Consider the following 25,669-nt stretch of genomic DNA (forward strand, 5'->3'; position numbering starts at 1 on the left):
ATCTTCACACTAGCAGGAGGATAGGTAGAGGCGGTAGACTCATATGTGTGCCTGGGGATTACATTTATGACTCCGCCAGGAAGATTTACTATGGCACAGGCAGCCAAGGATAGACTCACACGAGGGTATGCAGCTCTGGCCATGCTAGAGAGACAGTGTCACCAGGCACACTTCCACGAGCCCCGCACGAAGGGGTGGTTGTTTGACACACTAGTCACCCCTGCTTTGATGTATGTTGTAGCAATATGGGCACCTGGGCTCGCCACCTCCACATGGTCTTAGATAGAGAGGCCTCCGATTCTCATGCTCTCATGGATGATCCGCAGCAAACCCTCCAGCCCACATGACATTGTCCGGACGGAGTCTGCTGCACCTCCTATGCTAGTTGTCTTCATAAAAGGTGGTAACTCACAAAAATCATGTTCTAAACTAGGGCCCTGATGATCCTCTCCCTAGTGGAATGAATATCTAAATCTATGAGCACTTGGTGCCTTTTATAGGTCCCTTGGACACTTGGTAGACTGCCCGACTGCTGGTCGGCCAGTCCTAAATGCATTTAATGCTCCTTTTAACGCAGCCGACTGGTCTTCTCCTTATTCATGATGCATGCTGCTGCTGCCCGATTGGACTCCAATCCACACATATTGTAGCGCTTGGAGCCGACACACTTCTGGCACTGCTGACGTCCTCCTTCATGCAACCGATAGCTTCTTTTGGTTCTTCTCCAAGCCTTGCTTCAGTCTACACTGCCAAGAGTGCTCTGTGCTCTGTGCTCTATCATCCTGGTTTTTCTACCTACTCTTTATCTGGTTGCCTCTTCTGGATCTAGCCCTGAGAATGTCCATGGCATCTATGATGCACATGACATCCCCCTCTGCTAAACTTGATGATGGGAATCCAACCTGCTCTTGGATGACTGTCATCATCCCAATCTTTTCTCGAAGTCCCTCTGTCATCATCCATCCCTGGCACCCCTTTTTCTCTGAACACCCTGCTTGTTCTCTCCAAACCACTCTGTCTCTAAGATCCATGCATCTGGTTTTCCTCTAGTCCACAATCAATTCCTGCCCTGACTCTGAACACCGTCTTGGTCTTCATTCCTGGGAATTGAGTCTGGCACTCTCACATCACCCTTGGAGGATAAACCTCCCTTGGGACCGTTGCTTGAGAACCTATCTGGCTCACGGAAGTGCCATCCCCTCTGGCACTGTGGAACACCACCAACCAACCTCATGGGAGTTCTTCTCGATCTGTGTTCTTTGCCTTGGGCTTTGAATCCGTGTACTTTGTTGGAGCTAGACAGATCTGCATTGCATTCTTGTATACCCTGCGCATATAGGTTGCATACTGAGCCTCTAGTAGTAGTGCTCCATCCATCACACCCCCCCACTAGCTCAGTACTTTCATAGTTTATTTCATGTTCATTTTGTCCTTTTTTTTTCTAGACATCCAGAAGACATTAACAGTTGTACATTGATTTGTCTCATAGGTCGAGTTCGCCCTATAGTAGACATTAATACAGCTTTCTTTCTCTCTCCCTCTCCTAGATAGATATATATATCATATACTCTTTATATAATACAATATGATATATATGCATATATGTGTGTGTGCATGCCTGTGTGTGTGTGTATGTATACATGTGTGTGTGTGTAAGCAAATATATAAATACACACACACACACACACACACACACACACACATATGTATGTGTGTGTGTAGATTATATAAAGAGTATAATTTGTATATCTCTATAGCGGGGAGAGAGAGAGAGAGAGAGAGAGAGAGAGAGAGAGAGAGAGAGAGAGAGAGAATATTCAAATACACACGTATATGCATACATACATTCATACATTCATACATATATTATATATATATATATATACACACACACACATATATATATATATATACACATATATATATGTATATATATATATATTTAGAATATATACTGTGTATATGTGTATGTGCACGTGCGTGAGTGTGTGTGTGTTTTATTATATTAAATATATATTATGAAAAAAATATTGATATGTGTGTATATATGTATATACATATATGTGTGTGTATATATATATATATGTATATACATATATGTATATGTATATGTGTGTGTATGTATACATATACATATATATATGTATATGTATATGTGTATACACACACATATATATACATATACATACATACATATATATATATATATATACATGCATGCATGCATACATACATACATATATATATGTATATATGTATGTATGTATATACACATAAACATATATGTATACACACACATATATATATATATCCATATATATATATGTATGTATATGTCTCTCTCTCTCTATCTATCTATCTATCTATCTATCTATATATATATATAAACACTGGTTAACAATCGACGCCCACTCGTGTATATGTACAAGTATGGGAGTCTTGAATACATTTATGTCTCTCTAGTGTATATGTACACTGGAATGCATTTATGTCTCTGCGCGTGTGTGTGTATATATATATAAATATAAATATATAAACACCGCTTAACAATCCACCTTCGCTCACTTGTGTATATGTACAGGTATGGGAGTGTTTTCAAGACGCACTTGCTCGGGCGGCCGACGCTGGTGTCCATGGACCCTCAGCTCAACAAGCTCTTGTTATCCAACGAAGAGAAGCTCGTGCAGGTCTACTTCCCCCGCTTCATCACCAAAATTGTGGGTCCCGTCCTCACCGTGCACGGCGCCCGCCACCGCCGTCTGCGCGAGCTCGCCACCACCCTCCTCAGCCCCGCCGCCATCCAAGCCCACCACGTCCTTCCCATCCAAGACCACGCCCTCGCCATCCTCCGCCCTTGGCTGCACAGGCCCCGTATCGACGCCCAACACGAATCTATAAAGGTCAGCTTGCAGCTATCAAAACCTGCTGCATTTCAAAGATTAGTGGTCGGAACAGTAGCTGTTTTATTTTTTATTTGGTTCTGAATCCTGATTTAAGCTACTCCAGCTGTTGGTGGCACACCGTTTAATGCTAGTTGTTGCTACAGCTCCAAGGTTAGGATGCCCCACCATTTTATTACTGATTCCAAAGTTCAGAAAATCAATGATCAATCTCTGAAGCGAAATTATTAAAGGAGGATATCGCTTAGAAGAGGAAATCTATCATCCAGTTGTCCTAAAAAAAATAAAATTTAAAAATCTGCCCTTTTGAGGAAACGCATCATTTAAATTAATTGTTGATTTATTCAAAGACCACTATGAAACATTTCAGCCTACTTTCATTAAGCTAATCTTACTTTCAGCATGACCGACTTGTAAGTAATTAAGCCTCATCTCTCACTCAATAATGGAATCAACCGTGTGCCCAGTTCTTCTTTACCTATTCTGTCAAGAGTCTCCTCAGTTTGGAAGCCGAAGACCCCAACACTGTGAAGTTAATGAGGGATTATTTCTTTCTAATGACTGGCTACTCCTCGGTTCCTATTGATCTGCCAGGAACTACGTTCAACAAAGTGCTCAAGGTACTAATGGATTCTCATGCCATCGTTTATGCATAAAATTTCACACATGCATGCATACATGTTTGTACATATATTCATACATTTACACATATACATGCTTACATACATTCACAAATATGTACGTACATGTTCCTACGGCATGCTACATATATACATGCTTTTGTGTAAACATGCACATAACACACGTACCATTGATACACTCATACTTGCTCACCTATATCAAGACATAACATCCATGCATGTGGATGCAAACTCACCAAACCATCAACCACACATACATACTTGTGTACAAGCAACATACAAACCATACATACGTACATGCAAACATAGAGCTGGAATATATGTGTGCATGTGACATATCAGTTGAGGAGACATATGTGGCAGCACGTATGTGTACATGTGACATGTCCGCACGTACATTGAGGATACATTGCATGTGGCGTGATTTTATGATTGCCAATTTACATGCATGCATGAATGTGTTGATACAGAGGTACATGAGAGTATATATATGATAATTAATTTAACAATCTTTCTAAACGGTATCTTCATATATGACAGGCTCGTGAGAGAATTATTTCTATATTCAGAAATATCATTAGGCTGAGAAAAAAGGAGGCACGGGCAGAGCCATTGTATTATACGGATGCGTTATTGAAGGAGATGGATGAATGTGGGAGGCATTTTAGTGAACAAGAGATTGTGGAGTTCATTTTCTTCTTGGTATTGGGTGGCTTTGAGACTACCAGTATTCTACTCACCAATGTGATCAAGTTTCTCTCAGAGAATGCCCATGTTGTAGAGTAATTAGATCCCAAGTGAGTATAAATTAATGCATCACATTTACCAATTAACCACACTTGCTTTATTACAGACATGATTATCCCAAGCGGGTGGATGATTTTGATCAATTTTGCTATGGTGCATCTCAACCCTAACTACTACCCAAACCGTCTCAAGTTTGACCCATGGCGTTGGATGGTGATGATTTGTGTCCCTCAACTCTTACTCAAATGTCTAGTGGAGTTTCTGTTTAATGATTTTTTTTAATAACCCATTAATTTGGTTCAATTAGCAGGATCCTGCAAATAATAATCCTACCTTCTTAATGCCTTTTGGTGGAGGAATAAGAAGCTGCCTTGGATCAAGCATGGCCAAATTCGAAGTCTCCATATTCATTCACTACCTTGTCACTCTTTACAAGTAATGTTTTGTTGATTTTTAGCACTAATGATTTTTTTAATAATTATTCTTAATTTGAGTAATAATCGCATTTTGTTAAAAAGAAACTTGTGGTTGTCTAAGAAAAATATGGAATTTTCAATTGGGGAAATTTGGTTTTATGTCTCATGATTTAGTGAAAAAGACTGTTAAAAAATTATAGTATTATTTTCACATTGTGTAGTAGATAGATGTTCCATAAATAGGTTTTAAAAAATTAACACATTTCTTATTTATTTTTTTTAAAAGCAGGTGGGATCGGATAATTGAGAAAGGTGGTCAACCTGATGAGGTGTCTAGCCTCTCTTTGCCTTTAATGCGTAAAGGCCTACCCATTAGAGTAGAGGCCTTCTCTCTCTAGAGAAGCATTTATTTATGAATGAACTATAGCTTTAATTTTGTGTATGAAAAATTAGATTTGATGTCTCTTGGTTGAGGATTTGATATCACAAAAAACATATTTGTTTTTTAGTTGAGGATTTAATAATTACATGTATGCCTGCATGTTTGGGGTAATTAGAGCACTCCCTCATTCGGAAAAGCAAAAGAAAGAGAACGAGAAGCTCGCCTGGGATGATTTCAAACAGATGCAATTCACAGAAAATCTAAAATCAAGGCTTGATGATTCTATTGGAATTATAATCATTTCCAGCAAGAGATGTTAAAAGCTGACTAATCTTATCTTCAATTTGAAAACAAAAAAGGTGGTGAAGGAAACTTTGAGGATGGCGAGTATCGTACACTATGTAACTCCCGAATCTCTTCAAGAAGATATCGTTTTCAAAGGTGCTTAGATCCCAATTGAGTTTAAATTAAATCACTATCATGATCCAATGAAGCATTGTCATGATTGATGGGTGACTCATCATCTTCTTTTTTGATTGATGTTCCTCATGCTCTTCATTGGCCCCGTCCAAAATATTTTCTTCATCGTCTTCTTTCAATGAGCCGATTTGAGGTAGTACTTGCACCTCATCCAGAGATTCAGCCTCCACATCTTGATCTTGAAAGATATGTTTTGAACAAGGGGAAACTTGTATAACATGCCACCACTTTGGATCAATTCGATCGGTGTGAAACACAACCTAATATCACAAAGCAAAGGGGTTTCACTTTTATTATACTACATCAAGATTTAATTTGGAATTGGTTGGGTTACTAACTTGTTGATAGTGTTGAGGTAGTACGAAGGTATCTTTCTCATCATTCCAAAACTTGGTGGAATCAATTTGGAAGAACCCATTTGGATGTTTCTTCACTCACGGTTGCTTGAGCACCTCTATATATCACCTTGAACCATTTGACATCAAAGATAAATAGACTAAATGCTCTAAATCTAACCTCAAGAATATCTTGAATAGTTTCACAATACTCAAGATTGTCCTTTGTGACATTGGTATCATGTCTACTGGCTTGACTTTGTGCCTTCCCTCTGACCATATTGCATTATATATTTTGTACTAACATTAAACAAAATCATGACATTTAGTACATATAGTGCATTAAACAAGGTATATACGTGAGATAGAGATGAAGAATGTACTTACTTGAGGGTCACATCCTCTTGCATACTCATGCTCTTCTCTTGTGATCATCTCTCCATTTTACGATGCCATTGCTATTGCCATACGAAAGCCATTCTATATTGATCACATTTGGTAGAGGTTCCAAGCTAGGCGGGAATGGCAAGTGTCTATTTTCTCTTCTAAAAGCTCTTCTCTCATCCTTTCGTCTATTGATTGCATCCTTGTATCTCCCAATCTGCTTCTTCATGATGGGACTATTTAGAATGTAGAATGTATTCACCTTGTGGCGTAATTCTTCATCCAGTCTTCATTGCCTTCCTTTTCCCTGAGGCACATTAGTGATTAGTTGATCATCCTCCTCATTGTTCCATAATTGTGGCATGGAAGGATCTATGTGAGATAAATGTTTTGAGATTTACATAAGAGACTCTTGCGCATCAACCATCCCTCTGCCATGCTGGCTTCTAGCCTTGCTCTTTGTCTCACAAAATCCTTCAAGGTTTTTATGAACCTTTTATGAACCTTTCAACCAAAAACATCCATCGAACATGAACAATGCCACTTGATCAACTAAATGCACCACAAGATGCAATTGGATAGTGAGAATTGTTCTAGGAAAGTTGTCCTCAATCATACACATTGCCTCAATAGCATTGAGACAAGCCATCTCAATGGATGTAGGATCTATCTCCTTTAAGGATATGTACCTACATACATAGCAATTATGTGTACTATTTACCAATACATAACTTGTGAGCGCATGAGAATTCCAAATAAGCCATATACTTAGTGAATTGAAGAGAAGATTTATACCTCACCAAGCTTCCCATTTTGTAAATAGCCTCTCTTACCTTCTTGTATCCATAACCAACTATAGAAATTGGAAGAATAAACTATGCATAGCAAAAATTGAAAGTTAGTATACGAGCCTACAAATTATGTACCATAAAGAGAAAATGAATAATAGACTATTTATATACCTATAATATCTTGTGCCAATCATGTGTCTTGAGGCCATATAATTGTACCTCTCCTTTCTTTTTGGTCTTTGTGAAGGCACCCTTCAATGAATGCATTGCTCTCATTGGTGTATAAAAAGATGCAATTACACTTTTCACCTTATTGTGCTCCTTGGTTAATACCCATGGTGCCTTTGGTAGGACCATGTGACTACTCTCACTTTCAATTGGCCATGCACTTTGAATGTGTCCAATGTTTTTTAAGTCATCCCTTGCAACCTTTGTCTATTTTACTAATTAAATGGTCCCAAATATTTGTTGCCACATTCTTGAAAATATACATGGGATCTAAGAGATGATTGATCTTCATGTCACACCAATATGGAAGTCCAAAGGAAGATTGAGTGTCTAGACATCCCATCGGGTGGTGGATTGGGAGTGCTTCTCTATGCCTCAAACCAATCTTTACCTCTCATCACAAGTGGTGAGACATCATGTGGAACATACTTTAGATGTGAAGAACAAAGAAATCGATGAACCACAGCCAAGTTCTTGTATGAGTACGTGTTTACACGCTATGGCTTACCTATTGAAATCGTTAGTGATCAAGGTGTGCACTTTGTGAATGAGGTCATAGAGTTTTTACTTCAAGAATTTCTGGGAATTCACAAGCGTTCTGCACCCTATCATCCCCAGACCAATGGTCAAGCTGAGAGTACTAACAAGATTCTCTGCACAGCACTCACAAAGATTGTTGAGGGACATAGGACTGATTGGGAGCAAAAGTTACACTCAGTTCTTTGGGCATATAGAACAGCCTATAAAACATCTGTGGGCACAACCCCATTTGAGCTTGCTTTTGGGCTAGATGCAATTCTTCCCATTGAATTTCTTGTACCTCCTCTAAGAGTTGCTAAACAATTGGATTGGACTGGTCATGAGCTTTCTCAACGCATTGATGAATTGGAAAATCTTGATGAGACCCGCTTTTGGCGGTAATGGGGATATATGCCGAGAAGAGGAGATAAAAGCAATGGTATGATCGAACTGTAACAACTGGCCGATTTAAAAAAGGGGACCTTGTGCTCTTGTACACACTTAAGAAGCATAAGCGAAAGCTCAAGAAACGTGGCTTAGGACCGTTTGTGATTAATGAGCTTGCTCCTAGTGGTGCAGTGCGTTTAGAGACACTAGAAGGTGAGCAAATGCCTAACTTTATTAATGGAAGTCGTCTCAAGAAATACAATAAACCATTAACTGAAGCCATGCTTCAACAAATGCATGCTGCCCACACACGGAAAGAAGCACATGACCTACTTAAACGTCAGGCTCAAGAAGAAGCTAAAGCTAGAGTTGCAAAAGCCAAGGAGCGTCACAAGGCTTCTGTGTTGACCTTACAGTTGGCTACTGATGAATAATATGTCGATCCTTTCAATATTCACGTGTGTCTTCATCTTCATGAGACTACCTACTTTGTCTCTGCCTTAATTGACTCTGGTGCAAATTATAATGTTCTCTCATTTGACACATGGGTAGCCTTGGGACAACCAACACTTGTGCACATTCCTATTGACTTACGAAGCTTCTCAGGTGAAGATAACCCTATAGAGGGAAAATGTGTCATTATGATGTCCATTCAGGATCACCAGATGTCAGTTCCCTTTTATGTGGCTAGTAAGTCCAAGGCAGTGGTAGAGGTTGTTCTTGGCCGATCGTGGTTAAGTGCTACTAATTGTTCATTAGATTGGAAGAATAGACAATACAAATTACAAATTGATTTTGATTGCATCTTGGGATCTGCTGCTCCACGAGTTTTATCATGTCAAAAGGGTGGGAGTTCTACCTTACACAACCCACTTTCAACATCTGCTCTTCAAGCTCCAAGACAAATGATGTGGATAATCGATGAGTCCTCAAATGAGGGCCATGGCTGGCATGTTCCAACTACTCTAGTCACTGCTCAAAGAAGGCCAGGCAAGAAGGAATTGTCAATTTGGCTACCCAAAGATGCGTACAAACTTGTACCATCTAGCCTAGTTGCTAAACCTCCTAAAAAGCATATCTTTTCCAAGCCTAAACCTCAGATTGTTACTCATTGGGTCCCAAAGCATGTTCTTAAAGCACAAGGCTATTATGAGGGTGCAACAGCACTTTGGCTTCCCAAATGCCATGGTTTTCTAGAGCCAGAAGAGTGTATCAATAAGATTCCAAAAGCCACTCTTGGTTTTTCATATCAGTGGGTGCAAAGGAAATCAACACAACCTCTTCAAGATAGGATAGGTGGTTGTAATAGCACCTACAAATCTACTTGTGTTGACCTTCCCCAAACATGTATTGAATCACCAGTTGTCCCAACTTCTCCTTGTTACATAATTCCACCATCAACTTATGCACCTAAGACAAATCCAACTTTACATGAGTTTCCTTTGAGCATAGATTCTAGCACTTCAACTGCCTAAATCCTCTTATCTTGCTCAAATTCCTCGACAATTGCTAACCTTCCCACCTCTTAAGAAGTACATACCCAAAACCAAAGGTAAGGCATTAACACTACAATTGAAGCTCTTTTGGTAGATCAGTGTTTGAATAGTCTCACTTTTACTAATGTGGTTCCTTATTCCTTTACAGGATTGTGTTCTTTTTGAGATGATCTTATCTACATTGTTTTTGATAGGGATTGTAATGATGGATATGAGTGTATAAAGTTTGAAGTTTCTAAATTTCATTGTTCTATGCCCAGATACATCCTGATGGATACTTGGCGAGATACATGTTCACCATGCATTGACCCTGATAGTACTCAACTTGAACATCGCAGGGGTTATAGTGCTCCTTCTTTTGAAACTCATTCTAGGTACTTTTATGCTCCCTTAGGTGAAATTTGTTGTGGGCATCACTTTGTCACTTTATTCTATCAACAGTATCATCCATTTCCACATTGTCAAGAGTGTGCACGACTCGTATTAGGAGAAGCTTCACACATTGTCAAGAGTGTGCACGACTCGTATTAGGAGAAGCTTCACACATTTGTTGGCTATGCCGCTCTTACTTTCGATGATATGGCACGGGCTTAATGAAACAAATTGTGGGAATTACACCCCAATGCCATAACCTTCTTGATGTGAGAGTACGAGACCGAGGACCAAATCAACGTAGATTACCTGAGGAGGTTCAAGCACAATAATGCAGGGATACATGCATAAATGACTTGCAACCACCTATCTTGCAAGCCCTTCCCCCAGCCTCAACATGTCAATTTTGGATCACTATGAGTACCTATATTGAGAAATTCCAAAATCGAAATTGCCTGCTTAACCTTTCCATAGAACCAATGCCGTATTTTAGCGAGGAAGCACTCCTTCCTCTACCACCTTCTCCAGAGGCCGGCTTTTGTACAGGGTTGTCCTTGCATCTTGAAGTGATTAATACCATCTTTCCAATTATAGAAGTGGAAACAGATAAAATCCACCAACAATGTAAGGGTAAGCTCATCAACTCCACAATAAGATCAATAAGCCAGGGCACTTTTCTCCCACTGGGTTTTTCCCCTCGGCTATATTCGGTGATTGGCACCAATAACAAATTTCTTTTCTTTTCTTTTCTTGTTTGTTAATATGACATTTTGCAGAGATCTCAGCTAAACAAGAGCATACAAACACGCCCCAATAGTCCACCTACCGTGCACACAAATTAGGAAGGGGGGAGACATGCAATGCCTACAAAGAGCAAAGAGAAGCAATCTGCACATCAGCAATGCATCAATGCAAATGGAAGAAAGGTCCAATCACCATTGCTCATATTTAGGAGTAGAATTGCCACTTAGGAATAACGTAAACACTTGTAGAACATTGAGACTGCGGTCATAACCTGCGGTGTACAAGCACACTTGCCTTTGTATAGCACTATCTACCACTTAGTCTCACTTTGACTAGTCTTTACTCACTTCTTTTAGCACTCTTTAAAACTCTAATCGGCCTTTCACTTGCATGCTCACGTGTGAGATTGTCATTGCTATTTTTTTTCAATAAAAGGCTTTACTTGTCTTCCATTGTTTTTTGTAGCTTTTGTTTCTACTGCGCCCGAGGACGTGCGCGATTTAGGAAGGGGGGAATGTTCCACGGGAACACTCATGGGAACACGGATTATGGAAGGAGGCCGAAAGCAATTAATGCAAGAGAGCGAGATTGTAGCCATGGGAACATAGAGACGCACATAATTTTTTCATATTTTTGTGCCGACGTGCAATTTAAATTGTTTTAGACCAATGTGGGTTCTAAATGAGAGTTCTAAGTGTATTAAGCAAGGCTCACTTATGGGGTTGTCCGCCCATGTGTGAAAGAGGCCTAGGGTTAGGGTTAGTGATATCTCTATAAAAGAGATGTTAGCTAAAGAAAGAGTACATTTTTTGGCCATTCTCATAAGCTATTGAGTGAAGCTCTTGAGCTCTCAAGCTATGGCAACTCTCTAACTCTCTCTATTGTACTCTAATGAGCATCAAGCTCCAATGAGTATAGCTCCACTTCTTTCTCTTAATCTATTTTAGCATCATTGAAGTAGATTAATCTATGATTAGTTGAATGCTTCTTTCTTTCCCTTGTGTATGCTGCATGCTTGTAGTGTGTGTGTGTGTGTGTAGTCTCCATTGATGCAAGCTCTTGCCCACTTCATTGTTGGCAATGAGTTATTCATGGATAGACTCTCTCTATGAGCTTGTGGGTTTGTGAATGTTACATTCTATGCTTACTTAAGCTTGTGGGTTAGTAGATGCATGCTTATGGATTTGCTGGCATTAGGGAAAGCTAAGATTTAATCAATGTTTGAATGGGATTAAGAGATTGCCATGCATTGCTTGTTCTCTTGATAAGTGTAGTGGGTTTAATGGATTGAGAGATTGATTGAGGTGTTGAATGGTTGAATCGTCAAGTGGTGGTTCGTGTATGTGAGCTCTCCCGCAAGGGATAAGCCTTCATGCACTAATCGGGTCGAGTCCTCAGATTGACATTGTGTTTCTCAACACATTTGTTGATCGGTAGTACTCTATGAGCACTATATTGCACGGTAAAGAGAACCGCTCTTCATCACCACCTGTACACTCACAGGGGCCTTTTCGATAGTTCCTAGCTCATAGTAACCGGCAATATATTCACTTATAAAAATAAAGATGGAATCTCCATTGAAGATCAGCAAGATCAACCAACAGATCCATATAAAAGAGCCATGGACTCATCCGTTGAGGGACCAGCAAGGTCAATCAACCAGATCCATGCCCCCCGATTTCAGAAAACAACTGTTACTCCTTGTTCTAATATCTTCCATGATGCACGTGTGGGTATCTTCGGTGACCCAGAGCCCGAGCACCGTATGTCAGTACCCTCTAGGATCCTTTGCACAGTGACCTAGCGCTTCACTCATAGGCCGCTTCCTTGGTCCCTCATCCACTGTACCGGAAGCTCACCATTTGAATCGAACCAAGACCTTGGCCGACCTTACTATGCGAGACGTTCTCCGTTGACTCTCCGTAACTGTTTCAACTTTATCAGCTGATCTCCATGACCTCATTCACAAGACGATCAAAATGCTTCCCCAGCATTTTTGACATAAAATAGTCATTTAAAAATAGGTCATAAATACAGTTCCTATAATGAACTCTCGTCTTTCACATTGTTCCACATCCATCCACATTACTTAATCCATATCCAATTCATATGTATACCCATTCTCATCCAATCACATCATTTTTCATCTCATCACATCTTTCCTCATTTATTCTCATCACATCTCATCCACTCGCATCAACCCATATTCACATCCCATCACACCTCATTCATTTCACATCTATCTCAATTTACATCACATCTCATTCATTCACATCCCAATTCAGATCACATCACATCTCATTCATTCACTCACATTGATATCACATCCTTTCACATACACATCCACATCCATTCTTCCACATACACAACCACATCCATTCTTCCAAAGACACATCCACATTATGATTCTTCCACATACACATCCACATCCATTCTTCCACATATACATACACATCCATTCTTCCACATACACATCCACATCCATTCTTCCACATACACATACACATCCACATCCATTCTTCCACATACACATCCACATCCATTCACATTCTATCACACCCATACACCTCTTATCACATCCATTCACATTCTATCCCATACACCTCTTCTCACATCCGTTCACATTCTATCCCATACACATCTTATCGCATCCTATTTTTGTTGAGATATCGAGCTCATCTAGTGAGGCGGTGGCACTAATGACCCGCCTAGGGGATAGGCCCCACACTTACACCACTGGCATGGTTGGTGAGATCATGGGTGATATGCGGCTAGTGGGATGACAGGCTGTGTGACAGCCATTCTAGACACTGGCATAGTTATAGCGCCAGCTGTTGGGTTCACACTATAGAGAACCCTAGTATGTATTTGGTTGAGTACCTTTTCATACTATAGCACCAGCTCATTTAGTTGGGTTCACACTATAGAGAACCCTAGTATGTATTTGGTTGAGTACCTTTTCATATTGTGTGTACTCTTATCTTTGTATATGGTGTGTTGAGTGTTGTGTGAGGAAGAAGAAGATTTTCAGCCCCTCACCTTATGTGTTCTCTTTTAGGGTTTTGTGAGTGTGTGTGTGCTTGCAAGAGCTCAAGCTCTCTTTTCCCCTGCATCTTGTCATGGTATCAAAGCGTGGTTCATGCTAAGGGCTGAGCTGCAAGTAGTAAGAGAAGCACAGGAAGCGGTACGAGGGTAAGAGCTTCATCTACTCTTCCCTATTTGTGTTGGCGACTACACCCTTGTCGGGAGCTCTACGGGAGGCACCGGCAAACGATCTCTGATTAAAGAGCTTTCTTCACGGGAGTAAAGCTATAGTGCAACTATTCTCTCCAATAGGTCAAATTTTTGGGCCGAAAAAGCATTTCGGGTGCGTTAAGACCTCCGTTTTTCAGAAAGCAGGCGATTTCGAGCACTGCTGCGGGTATCGATTCTCTGTGCAGAACTCTATTTTAAGAATTGCAGGAAGACAGATGGGTTGTGCAGACATTGTGTGTGCTGTAAGGAGGTCAATAGTTGCCATTGGGTGTATGTATGCACATTGAGGTCATTGGTTGTGACATTTGAGTGTAGTATAGTACTGCTGTAGAAAATACAGCAGTTTGTGAAGGACAAACCAGAGTGCTGTTTCTGGTAAATTTGTGTGTCTAACAAGATGTCAAATGATGGCATAAACTAGATTGTTGCTGAGAAGCTTGATAAGAACAAGTTCCATAATTGAAAGTTCATATGTTGACAAATTTCCTGATGGTGGGAAAGGGTTACTAGGACTACATAGAAGGTGAGCATGAAGAGGCACTGGAGATACCAGAGATCAATCCAACTGCTGTAGATGTGAAAGAGCTCAAGATGTTGTCTGCCATGCCGAACTGGATGGAGACAGCAACTACCCACTTTGGGCATATGATAATGCAGCATGTTTTGGTTGTAAAAGGAGTGCGGAACATTGTGCAGGATATGAATGTACATCTAGGTTCTGTGGATGTAGGATCTGTGGAGGATGTTGCAGGTTCTAGCAGCTCTACTTTGCTGCTGTTTTACCCACTACTGAACAAGCTCATTGGGATGGTAAAGATGCACAGGCTCATGCCTTGATTGCACTTTCTGTCAAATGTAACATCACTCCACATATTCGTTTAGCTAAAATAGCAAAATAGGCTTGGGATATTCTAGCTGGTTTGTATGCAGGTCGTAAAACAAGGTAAAAATCTCTTACTTGCGTAAAGATCTAGGATTGAAGATTATGCAGGAAGATGATGACATGAATTTTTTTCTTGCTGAGATTAAAGATCTCAAGGAACAGTTGATTTTTGCAAGTGAGATTATTCCTAATCATTCTCTTGTGCAAACTGTTCTTGATGCTTTACCTGAGTTATATCAGACTTTTGATTCCACGTGGAGACTTGTTATACTGAGGATAGACCTGATGTTGTCAAGTATGATACTTTAGTCAACAAGCTCTTGCAACAAGAAGCACAATCCAAGGGCAAAATAGGGCTAGGTAGCGTGCAGTTGATCATGCATTTGTTGCTGCCCGCAGAGAAGAAGTGGTAAGGTAGCCCCTTCCACTATTTCTTCTCCTATTAGTAGGTCTGCAACTTCTTCTCCTTCCACAGGTAGCAACAATAGGTTTGAGAAGGCTCTTGATAAAGGCAAGAAAAAGATCAGGTGCAACTATTGTAAGGCAACTGATCATGTCATTAAGAATTGCCCTAAGCTAAAGGCTAAAGAGGTAAAGAAGAAAGAGTCAAATGGAGCCACAATAGCGGATGCTTCTACAAATGCAGATTCTGTAAATGTTGTGCAGGATACAGAATGGGCGTTTAACATGTATTGCCAATATGACCCATTTGTACATGATGCATGTTTGGCAGTTTCTGTTGACTCTAATGTATGGTATTTTGACAGTGGTGCTACAAAGCACGTTACCTTGCATCATGATATGTTCACTTGTCTTGAGGCTGTCTCTAATGGGAATACTGTCACATGTGCCAATTATGCTTCTTACCCAATGAAGGGCGTTAGTAAAATTATGCTTACTGCTGTAAATGGCAGTGCTTTCACACTTTTAGATGCTTTGTATGTGCCAGGGATAAATAAGAATCTATTGTCTGTCGTTGCGCTTGCTAGACTTGGACTTGTAGTCAAATTTGTGGATGAAGACCGTATTAGGTAAAGTGGGAAAAATCCCATTCCCACATTGAAAAATTGTATGCATTTAATCTAGAATCTACCTTCTTCAACCTAGTATAAAAAATTTAAAAATGGTTTGCTTTATCAAGTGATGCTAGATCGAACCTAGTAGCTTGATCTTAGAAATAGAAAGGTTTCAAGATTTTTCAGATCCACCACTTGAAGGTATCCTTATATACACAACCACTACAAATTAACATTATTAAGGATAGAAAGAGTCTCCTTGGAGTAGGATGCACTTTGTGAACATTACGATTATAAATTTTCATTTTGATGAAGCTAATTCTACTAAAGAAATAATAAAACTTTTGCATGAACAACCAAAAGATAGCTGGATAAAAGGAGTCCCCTTAAAGTAGGATGCACATTGTGGATGCATAAGAGGAGTCTCCTTAGACTAGGATGCACTCCATCTATGAATTTATTTATTGTGTTAAAAATTGTTCAATGCATTGCAAAGATACACAATTGAACAGTCTACTCCCAAAGTTGGCCAAATTACAAAGATCCTCTATATTTTGTTATAATAGAGACCATATTCAAAGACCATTTACATTCAATTATAAAATGAAATAACAAAATGTGCTAGTATCATGGGGGTGTAATTTTGATTTTAAGGGGTTCTAGCTCCACCACATGGTAGAGCTAGAATTTTGAGCTAGCTCTACCATGTGGAGCTACAACACATTGAGGAGGATTTAAAGATTTTTAGATCCACCACTTGGCCATTGTACAGTCCATAAGAAACCAAGATATAACATTTGATTGATCTAGACCCCCAATTACAAACATTGTTACAAGAGATTGTATATTGAGAGTCCCCTTAGAGTAGGATGCACTCTCCAATTTTAAAGCTTCATTGTAATGAACAAGACAAAATGAACAAGATTTTATAAATTGAGGTGGTGAAGGTATTATACTTATATATACAATCGTTGCAGATTAACATTATTAAAGATAGAAAGAGTCTCCTTGAGTAGGATGCACTTTGTCAAAATTACGGTTAAAAGATTTCATTTTGATGAAGCTTATTCTACTAAAGAGTCCCCTTAAAGTATGATGCACTTTGTCAATAGATAAAAGGAGACTCCTTAGAGTAGGATGCACTCCATCTATGACTCCATTATAATAAAACATTGTAAATGAAAATAAATTTATTTTTTTATGTTAAAATATGTTCAATGCCTTGCAAAAGGCACACAATTGAACAGCACGCTCGCGAAGATGGCCAGATTACAAAGACCCTTTATATTTTATTATAATAGAGACCATTTACAAAGACCATTTACATTCAATTACAAAAGGGAGTAACAAAAATGTACTAGTGTCATGGGGGTGTATTGGTTGAATGAGGTATTGAGCTTCTTTTTAAGCATGTTCATTTTGTGTACTCACAAGATTACACACTTAGATTATTCTCTCAATTATTATCTTGATTATCATCTTCATTGTTGAACACATTGTAGTAGCTATCATCGAGTTTCAATCTATTCTTGTTGTTGTATAAAACATGGAGACCCCAAAAGAAATGAACTTTTTTGAAGAAAACTCTTGAAGTTATTTATCTGAAATGGAAAATGTTGCGAGATATTTGCCTTGTTGCTCATATTGAGGTGTCTAGCTAGCATGGCTAGCAGTCCAATGTCAAACACTTTATCTCTTCACTTTACATCTAGCACTTGTCTATTATAGAGCTGAAAAGGATTTCTTGATCCATGACTTATCCATTCTAGATCTTGTTCCACCACTTGGACATTAAAGAGCTAGACTTCAGTGGATGCAAGCTCCACCAAAACGGTAGATATAGACTTAAAATTCTAGTCGTATTTTATGACTTCCAAAGGTTTAGGTCTACCACACATGGATACTAGCTCCACCATGTGGTAAGGCCAAAATTCCATGAAGAGACCATGGCTGCTACCTCCACCACATGGTGGAGCTAGAGCTCAATAAGATACCACATGGTGGAGCTAGCTAGCTCCATGAAATTATACAGCTAGACTTCAATGGATGGTGGATCCACCACATGGTAGATATAGATATAGAATGCTAGCTCTACCACGTGGAGCAAGAACGCATTGAAAGAACCAAGATCTACCATTTGTTCAATCTAGACCCCTAGGTAAAAACATTGATACAAGAGATTGTATATTGAGAGTCCCCTTAGACTAGGATGCACTCTCCAATTTTAAGACTGCATTGTAATGAACAAAGACTAAATAATTTGAAACAAGAATTTATAATTTGACATGGTGAAAGTTTCCTTATATACACAACTACTACAAATTAACATTACTAAAGATAGAAAGAGTCTCCTTGCAGTAGGATGACTGTTGTCAAAATGATAGTTAAAAGTCTTCACCTACTCTTACTAAAAAAAAATAATTTGCAAAGTTTGACCAAAAGATAAAAGGATAAAAGGAGTCCCCTTAGAGAAGGATGCACTCCATTTATGACTCAATTATAATAAGACATTGTAAATGAACATGAATTTATTGCTTGTGCTAGAATTTGTTCAATGCTTTGCAAAGGCAAACATTTGAACAGTATGCTCCATAAGAGGCCTGATTACAATATCATATTTCAATATATGGCTTTTTATTACATTAAAAAAAGGCCAAAATACTTGCATCCTCTACATTTGATTATATTATGGACAAACAAAATGAGCTTCATGGTGGTGTATTACTTTCATGATGCCTCCTCTTGTTGCTTTGCTTGATTTTCACTCTCTGCTTGCCTCTCTGCCTCAGCTTCAGCCTCCTCTCTTTGCTTTCTTTGAATTTCAAGTTGTTCCTGCCTCTCTGCCTCAGCATTAGCCTCCTGCTGTTGCTTCCACACCTCTGCCTTTTTCCTATTCTCTACTTCCAATTTCTCTTCTTCAAGCCATTTCTTCATCACATCATCTGAGAATTGGTTAGGTTTTTCTTCAAAGGCATTATCCCATGTATACTCTTGCCGATCTTCATTCTGTAGCCATAAAAACAACCAATTTCTTAAATCTTCTTTCAAAAAACTATACCTTTCCTTGGAAGGTTGTTGGTATAATTCTCGGACTATTAACCAGGTTCCTCGTTCATTCTTAAACACCTTATAGTAGCTATCATCAATTATCAATGTATTTTTCTTGTTGTACAAAGGATGGAGACCCCAAAAGGTCTCAAGCTTTTTAAAGAAAACTTGTCTATTCTGCACAACCCATGTGGATTTTGAACAATGATCTTGTGAGAGAACACCTGCAAACTTGGGCTTTTGTTGTGGAAATACTGTGTCAATTATTCCAGAGAGCTTAGTTCTCCTACACGCACTCCAAATAAAAACATAAAAGAATTGAATACACCAATCTAAGAACTCATGTGCATCCTTGTGACATAGGACATAACGATATTGGTTAATTGGGTATTTTACCAACTCGTTGCTGTAAGGAGGATCCTTCTCCTCATATTGGGTTTCGACAACATGGCACAACAAACCATTAAGGTTTAGAATAATAGCCCTCCTATCATCCTCTTTGCATAGGGGTATGCATATTGGGTCTGATGAATACCATGTCAGTATGATAACCCTCTCAGAGGGATGCACAAAGCGCAACCTTGCATCAATTTCCCGTAGACGGTCAAGACGGCGTTGAACCAACTGTCTTCGTACACTCTGGATTTTCTTGGACATGTGACGTACTAATGCTCTGTGACGAAGAAGTCGCCTCTGCCAATTAGAATCAATCACATGACCTGGAAAAAAATGAGCATGCTTAATGATAAAGGTGGGCATGTGGGGGAAGGCATGTTACAACTACTTTTATGCAAAGATAGATTTTAAACAATTACAAAACAAATGTGACTATGCACGCTAACATTAAACTATATACTGTTCTAAAATGTTGACTTTTGTTGCATTACAAAATGACCCAAGATGCAAAGACTCTTTCCATTTGATTCTAAAAAGACACGACAAAATGTGCTAGCAGATATCAGAATGTGGTGAAATTAGAATGCATTGATCTAGATCAACCACGTGGTAGAGCTAGAATGCACTGTTCTAGCTCAACCATGTGGTAGGGCTAGAATATTTTGTTCTACCATGTGATAGAGCTATATCAAAGTATTCTAGCTCGATCCCATGGCAAAATTAGAAATAATATTTGAAGTCCAGCTCTAGCACGTGGTAGAGCTGTATCAAAATATTTTAGATAGACCCCATGGTAGAACTAGAATGGTTTGAAGTCCAACTCAACCATGTGTGGTGATTCGGAAGAGCTAGAATGCATTGATCTAGCTCTACCATATGGTAGAGCTAGAATGCTTTCAAGTCTAGCTCTACCATGTCGTGGAGGTAGAATGCTTTGAAGTCTAGCTCTACCATGAGGTGGAGCTAGAAGGCATTGATCTAGCTCTACCATAGTCCATATATGTAGGAATTAAAATCATAAGACAAAGATCAAGCTTCCATACATTTTCAAATTAGGAGGCCCCTTATAGTAGAGTACACTCCAACATTTATAAAATTATTTGAAGAGTAATACATTTGCCACTACTTTAAAAATAAGACAAAATTTCTTGTCAATTCATGATTACAAAAAGATAAAATTCCTCCAAAAAAAATACAATCCTTGGTGACAAATGGCTTCTTTAAGTGAATACTCCTTGGAACAATATCCTTGAAATAAATCTGCAAGAAACCATCATAAATTAAGTTTCTTCATTGTGAATACACAATTGTTGTATAAAATCATGTATTTAGTTATAATTATTATTTATGCTGGGTAGTACCTTAGTTATTTCTATCCCGTTGGAGAAGATTGTACTCATTTAACACCTTGTTTATGAAAGCCCTTGCATTGGCTGCCTTCAACTGAATTGTGGTAGAACCCAATTTTCTAGCTAGAGAAATCAATTGTGATCCCCTCATGCTAGCAATACTGACTCGTTCTTTTGCCATAATTTCTATTATCTCTTCTCTTTTGTTTTCATATTGTCTTGCTAATACCTCTTGATTGTCGACATACTTTTGTATAATCTCTGATAGTGGTAGCCTATCAGTGTAGATTGTCTTCTGTGAACAATTTAAATTGCGATTTCTCCAAAAATCTACCACACCTCTGTATTCATTTTCATTGGATACTGGAGGTTGTCCGTAGCGATTAGAGCCAATGATCTCACGCACATCTTCACTCTCATCAAGCTGCAATAGGTAAGGGAGCAGCTCATCAATGAGAATATTGTCGACCATCTTTTCTTCATCAAACTTTGCAGGATATATACAATTATTATCAGGAGAAGCACATCCCTTGTATGGAGAGTCATCAATAAGAACCGTTCTACGAGCATCACAATCAAAACATGAAGCAATTTTTGACAATGGCTTGAACATTGCCTGAACTGTTGGATTATCAGGTCTAGCTATTTTACCACTTTTATCCTTCTCGCAAGCCTCTTGAGCCCAAACTACAAAAAAGGCAATATCTCTCCTGCTCTGTCTTGTAATATTCTCAATATTTGAAGAACATTACTCTCTGTCGCTGTTGACCAGATCCCAACATTAATATTTTTTAATAAAATCTTCAAGAATTGGATACATCCTGGCCTTAGTACAATATATCGTTTTGAATCCATTTGAATAGTTTCATGTATTGAAGATGGTTGTTGTTGACAACATTTCAGTAGTAGTAGACCATTCAGGTCCAACACAATTGTCAACACTGATTTCTTGGAGATAGCAGTGTCGGTACTTCTTGGTACTTCTTCTTTGGGCTGGAAACTCTCACCCATTGCTTCATTTGTTGGAGATTTAGGTACCCCAATTTCATTGTCAGCATTTGTCTTTAAACCTTCTGGATGGACATCACTGAATGTGTGGGAGAAGCTCTCATCCACAGTTTGATTGTGGCATTCTGTAGCTACTTCACTTGGTGCTACTATCTCAATTTCGGGATCTAAAAGAAAAAAAAGTAACATTGACTCAACAATCTTTCAAACTAAAAGAATTTACAATTGTAACACTCACTCTTAACACATGTTTATTGGTGCAATCTAAAAGGAAATCATGTTTGGATACCAATTATCAATTCTAGTTACTCACTCTAGAATTGGAGGGTTTAAAATGGATTTCCAAATACACCCATTATTCTAGCTCTACCGTTTGGTAGAGCCAGTTTGCAAGGGAGCTCTTGTTGGAAGTAGGCCTTGAGATCCACTCTTGAGCTCCAAGAGTAGGTGGAGGTGAGAAACACAAAACCACTCAACTATATGGTAAAGCTAAAATTTTAGATGTTGTAGATTTTCCTTATGGTAGAGCTGAAATTTATAAGTCTTGCTTTACCACGTGGTTGAGTTGGGGATCAAGATAGCTTCTTTATGGGTGGAGCTAGTAGACTTCCATAGGTTCTAGGTCTAGACTTCAATGGGTTCTAGCTCCTCGCACGTGACAAGAACCAAGGAGCTAGAATTGCATTTGAACTAGCTCTACCATGTGGTGGAGCTAGAAATGCATTGGCCTAGCTCTACCATATGGTAGATCTAGACTTAAATGGATGCTCTGCAAAAACTATCTTTGGGGGGGTGCATTGGCCTAGCTCCACCACTTTGAAGAGGTAGCTAGACTTTAATGGGTTCTTGGTCCACCACTTTGAAGAGCTAGCTAGCTCCACCAAATTGTAGACCTATTGAAATCTAGATCTACCACAGGGTAGGATTGAAGTAAATGAGAGGATCTCCAGCTCTATCATCTTAGATTTATAAGCAAGATTTTCAGATTCACCAACTGGCCATTGTGCGACCACTAAGTAGGCTTTCCAAATTCACCAATTGGTTATGTAAAAAGTGAATTTGTCAATGAACATGTTGGGATCCATAACTTGGTGATTCTAGATTCCAAAGCCCAATTTGGAGAGAGCTACAAAAATACTACTAAAAAATGAACCAAGGATATAACAAGTCAAAACATCACCAACTCAAAGTATTGAAGATACAAGGAAAGCCCATTAAGAAGTTACATACTGTCTTCAAAATCCAAAAAATCTTGAGCTGAACGAACTTCACCATGGCTCGATCTTTCCGTGGTATTCCTTGGATTGTTAGTAATAGGCGGTACTGGTTGCTCATTTCTTGACTTTGCAAAGTCAAGAAGCCTTGTTCCCATCTTTCTTTGATCTTCAATACTCTCCACTAGGCAAATCACTTCCTTATTTAGTGCTAGCCCTAGCTCAATGATGTAGCCATTACTGAAAAGATCAACAAGCTTGCAGCCTTCTCTGCAATACTTTCGAATACATTGCTTGATCAAAAGATTCTTCTTGATTCTTAGAAACTCAATGTCTGGGATAGTTTTAACATCTTCATTATCTATATCAAGAAGTCCAATATCCAATATTGTCGCTTGTGTACCTGGATCAGGAACATCTGCTAGTCCTTGAAAGGCATCTCCCTTGCTGAAAAACACTAAGGATGTGAAGAACTCTATTGCACCAATGCATCGATTGTCACGTCGAAAATGCAATGCCCCATTATACTGTTCCTTTGCTATGCCACTTAAATTTTTTAAAGCATTTTGCAAGTGAATAAAATCTGTAATATTTAGAAAGGTAAGCAACACATATTGGGATGGCAAAGATCTACCAGCTGCTGTAATGATCATAATGCCGTTCAAAAGATTGCAAAATGATTCCACATCCCAATGCATATTTCTTCCCAAATCTTCAGTGTTATCCAGAACACATAACCCAATGGAAATTGGATTGTTGAGGTGGCGCTTCAAGTAGTAACTCCCGTCGAATGGAAGACTCACAGCATAAATACACCAAGGAAGATCCAAGGACAAGGTTGAACTTTCTTTGCTAAGGCTAATATTCCACTCCACATATTGCCTTGCTTCTACTGGAAAATCAATCTTCTTTGATCCAACCTGTAGCTTTGACTTTATATACACATCACATAACTTCAAAAGAACTGAGTATACAACCTCATTGATGCTATAGGTGATAGTCAATTCTGACCAATCTTGACATTGTTTGTCCTTGTTCAGAGTGTTGAACTCTACAAGCAATGCATCTTGAATAATTTTATCTTGCTTGAGCTGCTTGATACGCTCTGGCATGTCAATCACATCTACATCCTTAGTACCCTTTGAAAGAACAATTTTTCCAGACCTGATTTCTGATTGTATTTGTTTGACTTCTTGTTCATCTAGCCCAGCAAGACATCTGAAAACTGTGGCAGTTGGTTTCTTGTTTTGCTTCTCCATGATTTCAAGCCAGCCTTTGAAAACTTCATCAGAGTAAATGACCATGTGAGACTGCTTTGAAATGAAGGATGCTCCCATCGTAATTCTAGCCATTCGTAAAAATTTCTGCAAAGAAATAAAAGAAAAAAAGATCAAAATCAAGTATTTTTTTCAAAACATATAATTATAAGAGAGCAAGGGATATGGACATACATCCCAGTCTACACGAGATGATGAGCCCTCTGTTACTCCAGATGCTGGCCTTGACGAAGAATTATTGAAGATCCACTGACTCCTCAAGTGCTGCAAGACATCATAGTATGGTTGTTTGACATATAATGATTGGGCCTCTTCATTAGCTATAGCAGATATGGCCGTCGCAACTTGTGGCTCTGGATCTACAACAATTCGAGCCTTCCTTTTTTCATACACTTGTATCAGGTCTTGAGCACGACCATCTTTCTCCATTTCTTGATACCGTAAGAATTTTGCAGCATAGATGGAATGTTGGCTATCAATAATCCAATATGAATACTCAGTGAGTTTCTCCTCTGTTACCTCACTTAGTTTCATTGGAATTCCTTTCTTCTTGCCAGCATTCTTTACAGGCATTAAGTATGCACACGCTCCTGGCCTGTTTGCACTTGCACCAAAAAATAACACGCATTCATCCACACGGTGAGGTTCTATTTGACGGGAGTTATAGTGATCAGGAGCTAGCCAGCATTGATCTACAGGGATCTCATACTCTTTGTACTTGAATGGAAAATACTTAGAGTATTTTTCCATACCCCCTGTATCACTCTTTTGTGCCTTTTGCACCTCATTTTCCAAAACTTTGGGATCCACAAATCTTATTTTTGTTGAATTTTCCAAGCCTGTTTTCTCTACTGTAGATTTAAGAACTGCTTCATCTACATCCATAATACTTGTACTGCTTTTTGCCTTTTTTTGAACTGGATTTTTAGAGGGCGTTTTCTCTTTTTTTTGTTTGCCTTTCACACAATAAGCAATGGAAGCTTGCAACTCTTCAAGAGTTATTTCTTGACTTGTACAATCTAACTTCCACCCTCGAGAGAACATAGTATCTTGTTTATCTCTTACTAATTGTTCAATAATGAATGCCTTGGGATCTAGTTGATACTCATGGTTCCCAGGTACCCCAATATTTATGCATTCAATATCAGGATGAGAATCAACTACAGAAATATAAGATAGAGTCATTGGTCCTAGATCCTCAAAAGTATCCACGCCCACATCACTAGCAACAAATAGATGAATTTTGTTAAATTGTGAACCCTGAAGACCCCAAATATCTAAGTACCACTGTCGTCGTTGATCAGCAGAGGCAAAGTTAACACTGTTCGAAACTTCCACCACTTTTCTTTTCTGAGACATCTTTCACCTACAACAAAAACCATTGTCAATTGTTAATTATAG

General features: G+C 38.9%; 1 protein-coding gene and 1 long non-coding RNA gene across 2 annotated transcripts; both read left to right on the top strand.

The window, feature by feature from the left end:
* The first annotated feature begins 2,580 nt into the window (after positions 1-2,580).
* Positions 2,581-4,327, top strand: LOC147617464 (cytochrome P450 724B1-like). The gene is made up of 2 exons (XM_086775442.1): positions 2,581-2,954; positions 4,082-4,327. Exons 1-2 carry the CDS (start codon positions 2,634-2,636, stop codon positions 4,325-4,327), a joined length of 567 nt encoding a protein of 188 aa, XP_086631568.1. The 5' UTR covers positions 2,581-2,633.
* Positions 4,328-4,454: 127 nt separating this feature from the next.
* On the top strand, positions 4,455-5,352 carry LOC147617465 (uncharacterized). The gene is made up of 3 exons (XR_015262188.1): positions 4,455-4,501; positions 4,599-4,723; positions 4,994-5,352. It is a non-coding gene; the product is annotated as an uncharacterized LOC147617465 (long non-coding RNA).
* Positions 5,353-25,669: the final 20,317 nt, after the last annotated feature.

This window comes from Cibotium barometz, chromosome 36 (genome assembly GCF_041138505.1).
Source record: "Cibotium barometz isolate CiBa-2024 chromosome 36, ASM4113850v1, whole genome shotgun sequence".
Classification (NCBI taxonomy): Eukaryota; Viridiplantae; Streptophyta; class Polypodiopsida; order Cyatheales; family Cibotiaceae; genus Cibotium; species Cibotium barometz.

Excerpts from the sequence above, each read along its gene's own strand:
- LOC147617464 (XM_086775442.1), top strand. The coding sequence starts at position 2,634 with ATGGACCCTCAGCTCAACAAGCTCTTGTTATCCAACGAAGAGAAGCTC. Across the intron at positions 2,955-4,081 it reads AAAGATTAGTGGTCGGAACA|GCTCGTGAGAGAATTATTTC; the intron begins GTAGCTGTTTTA and ends CATATATGACAG.